Below are 12,760 nucleotides of genomic sequence, written 5' to 3'. Positions count from 1 at the left end.
ATCCTGAAGATCAGCTAGAGTTTACAACATACTTATGTTATCTATATACTAACAACTAATATCTATCTTGTACAACAGACACTAATGTTGGCCAATGATCAAGTGTCGGTTCTCAGTTTATTACATGATATAAGAGATAAACACGGACACACAAATCTTCATTTCGTAAATAAAACCATGGCAATATGTAATACTGGTAGTAACAAAATTCAAAGCACTCCTGAACAGACTTCTCTCCCACTTCCATTATTCATACATGCATGCATTGGCTAATTTTAGTTGAAGCGCCGACCATCGCCTTTGCTTCATGCTTGCTAATCAGTTTGTGTTGGTCTTGCTCTTGCCCATGTAGCAACAACGACATATACTTTGTCGTACAACTTGTCCGAGAGTCGAAAGCAAGCAATTCTCCAGTTTCTCTTGAACAACAAAACACCAAATGCATTCCATGTACCAACCACGAAGCCGCACCCGAGTCCAAGATAAAAGAATGGTATCCCATAACCTTCTTCAGTTCTTCCCAGGCCACATTGCTTTGGTGCATGATGCTCACTCGAGCAATTGTTTTGAAGAGGATGTCCACAAAGACTGATGTTGCCAATGTACATAGATGGATACTCTGCATACAGGGTATCAAGCTGTACTCCCGATGGAATTCTTCCTATAAGATCGTTGTATGATAATTCCAAGTAACTTAAGAACGCCAGATTGGACAGAGTGGCTAGTATTTCCCCTGAAAGCATGTTCCTCGAGAGGTCCAATGATTGCAGTGATCGCATTTCTCCGATCTTCTTTGGAATAACTCCAGTCAAGTGGTTCCTTGATAGATTGAAATTCACAAGTTTATCAAGAACAACTATTTCTTCTGGAATTTCACCGGTTAAGTCGTTGGAAGATAAATCAATGCTCGTCATACTTGTCTCCACAATTCTTTGAATGGAACCATAGTTCAATTCCTGCCCCTTCCAGACCGTAGACAAACTATTAAGATCAAAATAAATTGTCTCAGGGCTGTCATAACAAGCCATCATGGATGTGTTTGTCATAAATTTAAGATATGATTGGTAGATCGGCAGAGAGCCTGATATTTTATTGTTATTTAGATCCATGTACTGAAGGCAAGAAAGGTTTGTGATGTTCATTGGAATGCTACCAAAGAACTTGTTGTGACTTAATCGTATAACTCCTAATGATGTTAAGCTTCCAATCCACACTGGCAATCTTCCAGAGAATTTGTTCCAAGACAAATCTAGGAAGTGTACATTTGTCAATTTTTGCAGAAAAGACGGGAACTTTCCTGACAAACTATTGTTACTTAAGGCTACAAATTCCATATATTTTGTTACCCCGAGGCACAACGGTGGTTCTCCCTCCAAAAAATTATTGGATAAGTCCAACACAACTAATTGCTGATATTTACAAAAAGATTCAGGAATATGATCAGTGAGTCGGTTGGAGAACAAAGACAACGATTTTAGATTGGCGGATCCAACAACAGAGTGACCAGTGAGTCCTGACAACAAGTTATTGGATAAGTCCAACGACATTATGTTTGGTGGCAGCGTGGGTATCTTACCAGTTAATTTGTTTGAACTGAGGTAGAGTTCCTGAAGTGACATGGAGCCCATATTAGCCGGCAAAGTTCCGTTGAGTTGATTGTTGGAGATGTTCATGAATTCGACATTTGAAAAGGCATCGGAGAACCACTGTGGAAGCCTATCAGCTATACCTGCACTCGAGATATCAAGATAGGCGATGCTCACATTCCACTGAAGCCACCCAGGAAACAGTGGGCCCATCTGGCAGGATGCAAAGTATACATACTCTAATGTAGATGGTGGTTGCCAGTCCGAGCTGATCTCAATCTTGAGGGCATTATATGACAAGTCTATATATTGCAAGCTCCTTGCACTAGCAAAGTGTTCCTCAGTTATCGTGCCATCCAGTTTATTTGTATTTAGATCCAGATGGGTCAGATTACTAAGCTTACCAATCTCACATGGGACATGTCCTGTGATGTAGTCCCAACCTAGATTCAGAACAACCAAGCTCATGAATTGCCCCATCCATCTTGGTAACATCCCGGTTAAATGGTTCCAACCGAGGTCCAATTCTTGCAATTTGTTGGGTGAACATCGAGATAGATTCCTAAACAGCTCAGCTACGTCACCATATAAGAGAGTGCATCTAAGGTTCAGGACCTCCAAATTGCATAGGTTCTTCATATCCATGGTCATGCTGCGCATGTTCTTGTCATCATCTTGATAATCACAATCATAATAAATATCTGAAAGATCAAGGACTTGAAGGGATGTCATGTCTCCAAGAGCATCCGGAAATTGACCGTACATACAAGTGCAGCTGAGGTAAAGGAATCTAAGGCTCAGATGGTCACCATCCAGAACCAGATGGTCACCAATGGTGGAAGGAGTTCCCGGAGGCATCGAGCTCCTCGAGATTTGTAAGGTTCAGGTGTGGCAGCGACTGGTTTGTGCTTGCAAGAGAGCAGAATGAAAGATGGAGGGCCCTCAGAGAAGGAAGCATATTCATGACACGAAGCCACAATCCGCTACTGTGCTGAGGTTCACTCCGTCCATGTAAAGATATTGTATGGAAGGAATGTGTGTTAACCATGAGAGATCTATATCATTCCAGCTGAGATCTAGATACTGCAGTCTTGACAAGTTGCCAAGCTGGGGAGGCACGCCACCGTAGAATGGTATGCCAGAGAGGTTAAGATACTTGAGATTCTTTAGAGAGCCCAAGAACTCGGGAAGACGACCCGTTGACCCTGCTAGATCATTCCAGCTGAGGTCAAGGTGCTCTAGGTGATCCAGAGCAAGCAAAGAAGGACTTATCTGGCCGGCCAAATTATTTGATGGAGGGCTCTCAAAGATGGAGGGCCCTCCAAGTCGAAGCTCGTGGACGTGGCCAGTTCGGTTGCAGCACCGGACGCCTCTCCACCGGCAGCAGTCTTGCTCGTCGTGGCGACCGTCTCGCCGCCACGAGTTGAGGACGCCGCCAGGGTCGCTGGTGACGCCATGCTTGAATGCCAGCAGGGCGTCCCTCTCGTGTGGTATGCAGCTCGGGCTCGCTCTGTTACCACCGGCGGCTGGCTGGAGCTGCTGCTGCTGCGTGGCGAGCAACAAGCAGCAGCAGCAGCAGCAGAGCAACACGAGCATGGCTGCAGCTAGGCGATGCATGGTGGCAACCATCGACAATAATGTCGCTATGGTGGCAGGATGAGTTCTGGATTCAGAGTGGATCCGTTCTGGAGTGAGAGTGTTATTAGCCCTTGTTTAGTTTCACCCCAACTTCCAAAAAGTTGCTACAGTACCTGTCACATCGAATGTTTGCGGCCCGTGTATGGAGCATTAAATGTAGACAAAAAGAAAAACTAATTGCACAGTTTGGTGGGAAATTGCGAGACGAACGTTTTGAGTCTAATTAATCCATGTTTGAACACTATTTGCCAAATAAAAACGAACGTGCTACAGTAGCCCCAAAATCCAAATTCCTACAACTAAACACAGCCTTATTATAGTAGACGGATGCAGAGGATACTGCAGATCAAGTTGGAATTAGAAAGATTAGATACTGCAGCCTTGAGGTCGTCGGTCACCTGCCGTGTAGAAGCGTCAGGCATCTGCGTCTACAGTACAGTACTCTCATCTGCTGCCGACTCGACCTCAGTCCACGGTCACCTTCCGTGTAGAAGCGGTCAGGCGTGTGTAAGTGTGGTCATCATCGATTCGATTATTGCCTCTGCCTCTCATCCCCTCACAAAAGCTTACTGTACATTAGTAGAGTACTCCCCCTCGTGTCAAAAGAAAAGATGTTCTCACCTCTCGACAAGTTAACTTTTTTTTTTTAACTTTGATCAAATATATATAACAAATTATTAATATTTATAATACATAATTAGTATTATTAGATAAATCCTTGAATATATTTCATAATAAATTTATTCGGAGATATAAATGCTGTTAATATTTTCTATACGTGGCATGTCGATTTAGCGCTTACATGGATCTCACAGATGGGACCCACATGTCAGCGGCAGTACTGTTTGGCTCCCTGAAGTTTGTATCAATTTTTGGACCATCTTAACGATCTCGAACGAAAAAACTCAAAACCAGGAATTTATAAATCTCATCGACAACAACAATTTTCATATACAAAGTATCTTTATTCGACACCGTACAAGAATGATATTATTTTTCTAAGGTGACAAGCCATAATACGCGATTAATATGCTGCTGGAATATTATATTATTTTTTTGAGCATCTTAAGGACCTCAAATGAAAAAACTCCAATATAAGTATTTGTAGATCTTATCGAGACCTCATGGCATGAAAAAAACAATAACTTTTAGAATGGAGTTTTTTCAAAGGGAGTTATTAAATGTTCAAAAATAATATAAAATTTGAGCACAACAGTAATCGTGTTGCGCCGCCTGTCGAGAGAGAGTGTATCCCCTTTTATAGTTCAAAGGGTCAGCCTTACAAGTCAGAGAGTGAGAGAAGGCGTACGGGCGCTGCCTAGTCTTGTCGTTGCCCACGTCGTCGGGTACGGGATGGCCATCGCCCTCCATCCTGGTTCGTGCTCACGTCGTCGGGTACGGGATAGTCATCGCCCTCCATCCCAGTTCGTGCTCTGTCGCGTCGGGCAGGTAGCACAGTGTCCGCCTGACATGGCACAGTGGCACTGTGAGATGCGTGTGCGGGGCGTGGAGAGGTATGGTCCTCTACACGGCGGTTGACCTGAGTGTTTTCCCTTATCTGCTCCACCTGCTCCCCAGGCCCACACCGAGCGGGCGTCCCCGGTCGGTTGTCCCGGTCGGTCCTGACCGTATCGGTCGGGAAGGAGCGGTGTGCGTAGGTCCAACATATCCCCGATCGAGGGAACTCGGTCGGAGTCGAACTGTGGTCCTGCACCTGACCAGGCCTCCTGGTCGGGGCGCCGACCAAGTCTCCTGCCCGAAGGAGCCATGGCGGCAGGATCGTGGTCTCGGCCTGTCGTCGTGTATCTGGGCCGACCTAGGCGCGCATCGTTGCTGCGCCGTCTGCTGGGCCGAGTGTTGCGGAAAAGCGGGCCCATTGGGGACCCCGGGTCTATGCACCAGACAGCTGGTCTATAAGCCGCTTGTGCTGATTTGTACGGTTGATTTGTTGTGAGAGAAAAATATTGTACCATGGCTGATAAGCCGGCTGATAAGTTCAAGCGAACAGGCTAACCACGGACTAATTAGAAATCAAAGCTAGATTTTAATATATAATCATAGAAAACAAGTGTAGAATTTGCTAACCTTGGGAGAAAAGACATGGAAGATGTTGATGCTTCATCAATAGAAGAGGACAATGCTTCGTCAACCAGGGGCATAATAGACCATTTGCATGGAAACAACCCACTCCTGGAGCTGGAGCTAGGCTGTGTGCCAAACGGTACCATCTGCTCCACAAACTCCACAGTGGAGTTGCTACGGAGTTGCTGGAGCAGAGCTGCAAAAACTGGAGCAGAGCGGTCCCAAACATGCCCATAATGTATAAGATGGTCCAAGCTTCAAATTTTTAGAAGAGGACGAAGGAACTGATGAAAACTGGTAGATTCTATTGAGAAATGAAGCTTATCAAAGAAATTAAATACTATGTTGATTTGGCGTCCTCAGAAATTTACAACTACTTGATAGGAAAGGGGGAAAAAAGATGAAATAAAGATAACAATAGTTTTAAACCAAGAAATTGATTGGCTGATATATGGTTGTCCGTACCGGTGATGTAATTTAGATGGATAAAGGGATGACTAATGTAATCAAACAAAAAACTATTTACAAAAGTTAATTTAAGAAAAATCCAAATGTTATATGATGAAAAGAAAAATCTAGCTAGACCCGTGTTATTTGCGCGGGCCTCCCTGCTAGTTCTAACGACAACACAAATGTTGTCGTGGCTGCGAAAAATAAGAAAAAAGAAATATGGAGACGAGGCACACCATGTTCAGACAGCGATAACGTTGGCGTGTCGTGTAGAGCGGCAAAATAGAAGTTGCCCTGCAGAGCAGGCAGGCGTTGTTCTCCCGCAGCCACTTGGCAAGTTGGTGACGCAGGGACATGTACCTGTAGACTGCAGGGGAGGAGACCAAATTTGGGGTTCTCGAAACTAGTGTGAAGCTGTGAGCTCTGTTTTTTCTTTAAAAAAATCAGCTCTGATTTTGGTATTTGTTTGTTTGTATTTCACAACTGTACACGGTTTGAAATTGAATTAGGTATTAATTATGCTCCTGATACAATGCAATGGATTAGCAGGGCATATATCCCTGGAGCAAGAACAAATTAAGGATGCAAGACATGACATGTACAGTCATGATAAACAGTATTTGACGTTGGGCCAAATCCCAATAACTTATTCGGTCACAAACTCAAAAATACAAGTACATGACTAATGACTTGAAAGTACAATACATATGCGAAGTGGATGATAAGGGAACAAAACTCGTGAAGCTAAGGCCGGCCGGATATATAAAATGAAAACCAAAATGGACATGACCCAACACCAGAGTCAAAAAGGCTTGAATACACACATGAGAAACACGAACTGGATGACCTACACCAAATAATATTGCAAATCAAAACACATGAAGCCAGGGCGGACAGATAAAACGAAATAGGAAAATGGGCCTGACGACCCAACATCACAGCCGAAGGCTTCAGTACACATGAGTAATAAGCAGCGCAATAGCTTGATTACAGACAACATGTTCAACACACAGCTAGGTTGAATAGTACATGTTCAACAAATCAAGCCAATCCATGAGGCCAACATCGGGTCCAACACATAGTTGACAAACTGAAAGTCTGAAACACAACATAAGAAGTTCAACACTACTGGTTCGGAACAAGGTCACATAGGCCCAAGCATGATTCACCAGATTCAATAAAAGGTATAAGTATGTAGCTAAGCACAAAAGCACAAGCTGACCATTACTGTGCGCATTGCAAAGCTAGAAGGATCAAGTTTCTTTGCTTCTAATGGCCACTGCGGGCCTGTGAAATAGCCTTAATTTTAGGTTGCTTCTTCCTTGGACCTTTACACTTGCACTGTGCATGCATAACAATAAAAATAAGGAATTCTCTCAGCAAAGAAACAGCTATGCTGATCCAAAAATAGAACATGTAGTAGAGATTACCTTATTGGTCGTGATCCTCCAGAAGTTGATTTCCTTTTTCGTTCGTTGGAGGTTCCGAAGTTTGTCTATGGTGAGAAGGAAACTAATTAGAAGTGAAAGCTAGATTTCAAATATAATCATAGAAAACAAGTGTATAATTGCTAACCTTGGTAGAAAAGACATGGAAGATGTTGATGCTTCATCAATACAAGAGGACAATGCTTCCGTGAGTTGGTGCGTTGGTGGTCCTCTGCATAATAAGCAACAAAACCCATGAAGTTAAGCTCGATAGAATAAACTGACAAAATCAAAAACCAAAATTTGTAGGACCTAACATCACATCAGTTGGAGGGTTGAGTACAAAATATTATAACAAGCTGGATGTATTAGCATCCTACGCCTAGCTAGCTGTGTAGCCCGCATATTGCTTACTCTGTGGTAGTGGAAGCAGGCAGCGGATGCCATTCCCCTGTTGCCTGCTTCAGGATGCCGGCATTGGACAGCAATGCCCAGAGGTGGGTCACAAACTCCCCGCCTTTGGCCAGGTGCTCGATGTGTGCCTCCGCGTTGTCGGACGGCGCGACGTACAGGATTGTTTCCGCCCAGAACTCTGCAATTACCCTCCAGCGTACCTTGTCGTCATCGATCTTCTCCAGTTGTCGTCCCAGCTCAACACCCTTGTGAAAGGTCGTCTGCTGCTCACGCTGGTGCGGTAGCGGTAGCTCTCGCATCTTGGTGTGCTTCTCCTTTTCTTCTATAGGCGTTGTTCCTAGTGCACCCTGTGCTTGGTCAGGCTGTGCTCCAGGAGGAACTCCGGAAGAAAGGCCACTAGGTAGGCGCAGTATCTTGACAATGTTGTGGCAACTTCATGGAAAGTACGTGTCGGTGTCGGCTAATCGGGGGAACCCTTCCTGCTGATCACAATGGCGCAGTGCCATGTCACAGTAGCAGGTTGCTATGTGCCATTTGAGGATGGTGTCCGTGTGAGTTTCTTGCTTGCAGGTCAATAACCAGTCATAACCAGCACTGCCCCTGCTTATCTCGTCCCTGTTTATCTGGTCCATGTTAATCTTCAGAGATCTGGTACCGTTTGTTGGCGGGCCATCTATATCTCGGAGAGTATCGGCAACCAACTCTCTCATGTTGTCCAGCTGCAGCATATCGACTTCTTCTTCTTCTACTGGGAGATGATTGATGAACCCATACGATGGTTGGGATAGCACAATTCTGTGGAACCAGGCTACAAGTGCCTTCTTGGGAGAGCGACGACGGTTGTAGTCTTGGAGAATTGAGTATTGGCCTATTTTGTTCCTCCAGTAAGCACCACCCGTTTGAGCTTGAAACGGGTCAAAAACATCCTGCGCATTAGGATTAGGCCTAAAACGGATGATGATGAGGCGGTCGTTGGGGAGACCATTGAGTTTTCGAAAAGCAGTGTGTCTTGGACGCCAATAGATGGCCAAAAGATTTTTAACCAGCAACGACATTGGGGTCTCAAATAGTGTACACGATGACATAAACGTTGCAATCGGGGCGATTGGAATAATGGCACTAGACAAGACTGAAATGATCATTGTGAATGCCTCCATTAACTTTTGTGCAGCAGCAATGTACTTCAATCCTGATTCTATGATTGGGAGGGAGGCGGTGAAGAAGTAATCGTGAAGGAAAGCCAACTGCACCTCAGCAATGGTGAATGCCCTCTTGTAGCCATATGTTGTTCTCAGGTCCGCCAGCGCAAGACGGCGCACCTTGTCATCTCCTTCTTCTGTGCAGTGGAACCCATAGTAGCACCTTGCTAAAAGCCGGCACAAGCTGTAGGAGAGCCAAATGTCTTTGTCCTCATTCGGCAGGTCATCTCGCTGCACCAAATCTTTGACAGTGACCCATTCCCCATTCCCCCCCTGCACAAAGGGATATCTGCAACAATCCAGCAGCAGCAGACTGCTGTTACGGTTAGCATCATCATCATCATCATCAAAGAAGGGTGAGCTTGTTGACGACTTGCTGGACTCCCGCTTCATGTAGTCAGCAACTGCTTTGGTCTGGGAATCCAAGGTGGAGTCTGATGTATGAGCAAACAGAGTTAAAAACGCCACGAGAAAAGGTATGTTAGAATAAACTACTGCTTTCCTTGTGTGAACACAACAAGGGAAGGCGGCGCTGAACTGGCCCCCTGGTGTGATACTGTAGCCGCTGCAGGTGCAGGCGCCGCACAGCTCACCTACAGCACTGTAGGCACATGCAGTGGCCGGCGCAGAGTCAGTCCTATATGTTATCTAGTTCCTGTTGTAGCATGACAGCTGTACTAGGACTAGAAGGATAGAGTTGTATAAATAGGATACCATGACAACTCAGTAAAGAGAGCTCAGATTTACCATCTCACAGACAGGGCTTCGCCAACGCTGATGTCTTGTATTGTGTGTGCATGCTCTGTTCTCCCTCTTCTTCAAACTCTGGCCATAGTGTGTGGTCGGACAACGTCTGTTCGTAGTCGGCACGGCTAGTGGCTGCTCGGCAGCACTAGCGGGTGCTCGGAAAGACCGGCGAGTGGTTCACTCGCCTGACCCGGTGATCCTATGGGCCAACAAGTGGTATCAGAGCCGTACAAGCGCCGTCGCCAGACTAACCGCTGGTGATGACGGGCCGTTCGGAAGTAGGCGACAATAGTGGCACTGCTGTGGCTGCCCAGCCATGATCGGAGGTCGTTGTTCGCACGGTGCGGGAGGTCAGCGGCACCGGTTGGCCGACACTGACTCGCATCAACTATGGAGAGTGGTCGGTGACCATGAAGGTCAAGCTCAGAGCCCGACGGCTCTGGAATGCTGTTGACAAGGGCACCGACTGTGAAGAAGATGACATGTCAGCACTGGAGGCTATCCACGCTGCTGTACCGGCGGAGTACAGGGAGCCGTTGGGGACGAAGAGCTCAGCTAAGGAGGCGTGGGAGGCTATTGCGGCGATATGCGTCGGTTCCGACCGCGCAAAGAAGGCGACGGCCCAGCTTCTAAAGCAGGAGTACGCCAACCTCAAGTTCAAGGATGGTGAAATGGTGGAGGACTTCTCCCTCCGCCTACAAATGCTCATCAGCAAGCTGAAGAGCCACGGCGTCACCATCGAAGAAGAGGAGGCTATCTCCAAGTACCTCCACTCCATGCCGGCAAAGTACATCCAGATTGCTCTCTCCATAGAGACGATGCTGGACTTGTCCACCCTCACCATTGAGGATGTGACAGGCCGTCTACGGGCGGTGGATGAGTGCCTGGAGCAGACGACAGCAACGAAGGACAGCGGGAAACTCCTGCTGATGGAAGAGGAGTGGGCTGCTCGGAGGAACTCCGGGAATGCAGCCTCCTCCAGCCGCGGTGGTGATGGCAAGCGCCGCGGCAAGGCTTCTTTAGAGAAGAAGAAGCAGGTCGACCCCAACGCCTATCGGCGTTGCGGGAAGATGGGCCATTGGACACGGGAGTGCCCAAACCGCAAGGAGGAGAAGAAGGCTCAGGCTCACTTGGCGCAAGCCGATGATGAGGCCACTATCCTGATGGCGACGTTCTGTGCACTGCACGACATCGAGGATGAGGAGAGGGGAGAGGTGAGGATGGTGGAAAGACCTAGGAAGGCCCTGAAGACCGTCAACCTCGACGAACCACGCGCCCAAGTTCACCTCGGGCGGGTGGGCGCCGACCAGGAGCAGCGGTGGTATCTGGACTTTGGTGCCAGTAACCACATGACGGGCTCCAAGGCATCCTTCTTCGAGCTCAACGGCGATGTTACCGGCACGGTGAAGTTTGGTGATGGCTCAAGGGTGGCTATCCAAGGGCGCGACACCATTATCTTCAGATGCCAGAACGGGGAGCACCGCGCGCTAACGGATATATTACATCCCAGAGCTATGTTCCAGCATCATCAGCATTGGCAGCTGGATGAGCGCGTTAGCGAGGTACTGATCAAGGATGGTGTCCTTAGGATCAAGGACCGGGAGCAGCGACTTCTTGCCAAGGTGAAGAGGTACCTGAACTGGTTGTACCTGCTCGACCTGAAGGTAGAGCAGCCGGTGTGCCTAGCAGCGAGGCATTCCGAGGAACCGTGGATGTGGCATGCCCGGTTCGGACATCTTAGCTTCGACGGCTTGCTCGGCTGGAGAAGATGGTCCGAGGGCTACCCCACATCAAGCACGGAGGCGAGCTGTGCGACAGCTTCCTGGCCGGGAAGCAGAGGAGGCTACCTTTACTAAAGGCGGCCAAGTATCACGCAAAGGAAGCTCTTGAGCTCATCCACGGCGACCTCTGCGGGCTGATCACACCAGCTACGGCAGGTGGTCGGCGGTACTTCCTCCTACTCGTGGATGATTGCAGTCGCTACATGTGGCTGCAACTCCTGACGAGCAAGGATGAAGCGGCGGCAGCGATCAAGAAGTTCAAGATGCGCGCAGAGGCCGAGAGCGGTAAGAAGCTCCGCGTGCTAAGGACTGATCGCGGTGGCAAATTCACTTCGGTGGAGTTTGCCGCGTACTGCGCAGATCAGGGTGTGGGGCAACACCACACCACGCCGTACTCGCCACAATAGAATGGCATGGTGGAGCGACGGAACCAGACTGTGGTTGGCATGGCCCGATCCATGATGAAGGCCAAAGGCATGCCGGCAAGGTTCTGGGGGGAGGCGGTGACCACGGTGGTGTTCATCCTCAACCGCGCTCCGACCAAGGCCCTAATGGGCAAGACGCCCTTCGAAGCTTGGTATGGGCGCAAGCCGAGTGTGTCCTTCCTCCGGACATTCGGTTGCATCGGCCACGTCAGGAAGACAAAGCCGAACCTCACCAAGCTAGAGGACAGGAGCACACCGATGGTGTTCCTAGGCTACGCGGAGGGTACCAAGGTGTACCGGCTTTACGACCCTTGCGGAGACAAGGTCCTTGTCTCGCGCGACGTCGTGTTCGACGAGGAGGCGGTTTGGGACTGGAACAGTCCGAGCACGGGGGAAGCGGGAGGCTTCACCAGCACCTTCATCGTCGAGCACTTGGTCATCCACGGGAGTGGAGATGCTGGGGAACAGGTGCCGAGCACTCTGGGAGGAGTGCCGAGCACTCCGGCGGTAGAGTCGAGCACTCCTGGGGCAGTGCCGAGCACTTCGGGAGGAATGCCGAGCACTCTAGGAGGAGTGTCGTGCACTCCTAGAGGGATGCCAAGCACACCAGGAGTGGTGCCGGGAGGTTCTGCAGTGGTGGCGACCACTCCAGGACGGGTGCCGAGCACTCCCGTGGCGGAGCCAAGACGTCTTACAGTGGTGTCGACCACTCTAAGACTGAGGCAGGACACTCCTACAGTGTGGCCGAACATTGCAGGAGTTATGACGAGCTGTCCAGAAGTAGTGCTGAACACTCAACGTGCTATGCCAAGCACTCCGGCAGAACAGGGAACTCCATCAATGCTGATCGAGTTCGCCTCACCTCCCGATGACATCACTGAGTTCGTGGATGCCTTCCACGAAGGTGAGGAGGTGCGGTTCCGCAGGCTGGACGACATCATCGACGGCACAGGTCCCTCAGGTCTGGTGGGCAGGCTGCTCAACGATGCAGAGCTGCTACTCGTCAGTGCA

The 12,760-nt window shown here is 48.5% G+C and overlaps 2 protein-coding genes across 2 annotated transcripts; both read right to left on the bottom strand.

Annotated features, from left to right (window-relative positions):
- Positions 1-314: 314 nt before the first annotated feature.
- Positions 315-2,444, bottom strand: LOC136479261 (receptor-like protein EIX2). The gene has a single exon (XM_066477186.1). The coding sequence runs from the start codon at positions 2,442-2,444 to the stop codon at positions 315-317; it is 2,130 nt and encodes a 709-aa protein (XP_066333283.1).
- A 102-nt stretch (positions 2,445-2,546) lies between these two features.
- On the bottom strand, positions 2,547-3,182 carry LOC136479259 (receptor-like protein EIX1). The gene has a single exon (XM_066477185.1). The coding sequence runs from the start codon at positions 3,180-3,182 to the stop codon at positions 2,547-2,549; it is 636 nt and encodes a 211-aa protein (XP_066333282.1).
- Positions 3,183-12,760: the final 9,578 nt, after the last annotated feature.

The sequence above is a fragment of the Miscanthus floridulus genome, chromosome 9 (assembly GCF_019320115.1).
Source record: "Miscanthus floridulus cultivar M001 chromosome 9, ASM1932011v1, whole genome shotgun sequence".
NCBI classification, from domain to species: Eukaryota; Viridiplantae; Streptophyta; class Magnoliopsida; order Poales; family Poaceae; genus Miscanthus; species Miscanthus floridulus.
The sequence above is the reverse complement of the archived record's forward strand: the minus strand, read 5'-3'. Positions and strand labels throughout refer to the sequence as shown.

Bases quoted from the DNA above. Each gene is read 5' to 3' on its own strand.
- LOC136479261 (XM_066477186.1), bottom strand. From the start codon at position 2,444: ATGCCTCCGGGAACTCCTTCCACCATTGGTGACCATCTGGTTCTGGAT.
- LOC136479259 (XM_066477185.1), bottom strand. From the start codon at position 3,182: ATGCTCGTGTTGCTCTGCTGCTGCTGCTGCTGCTTGTTGCTCGCCACG.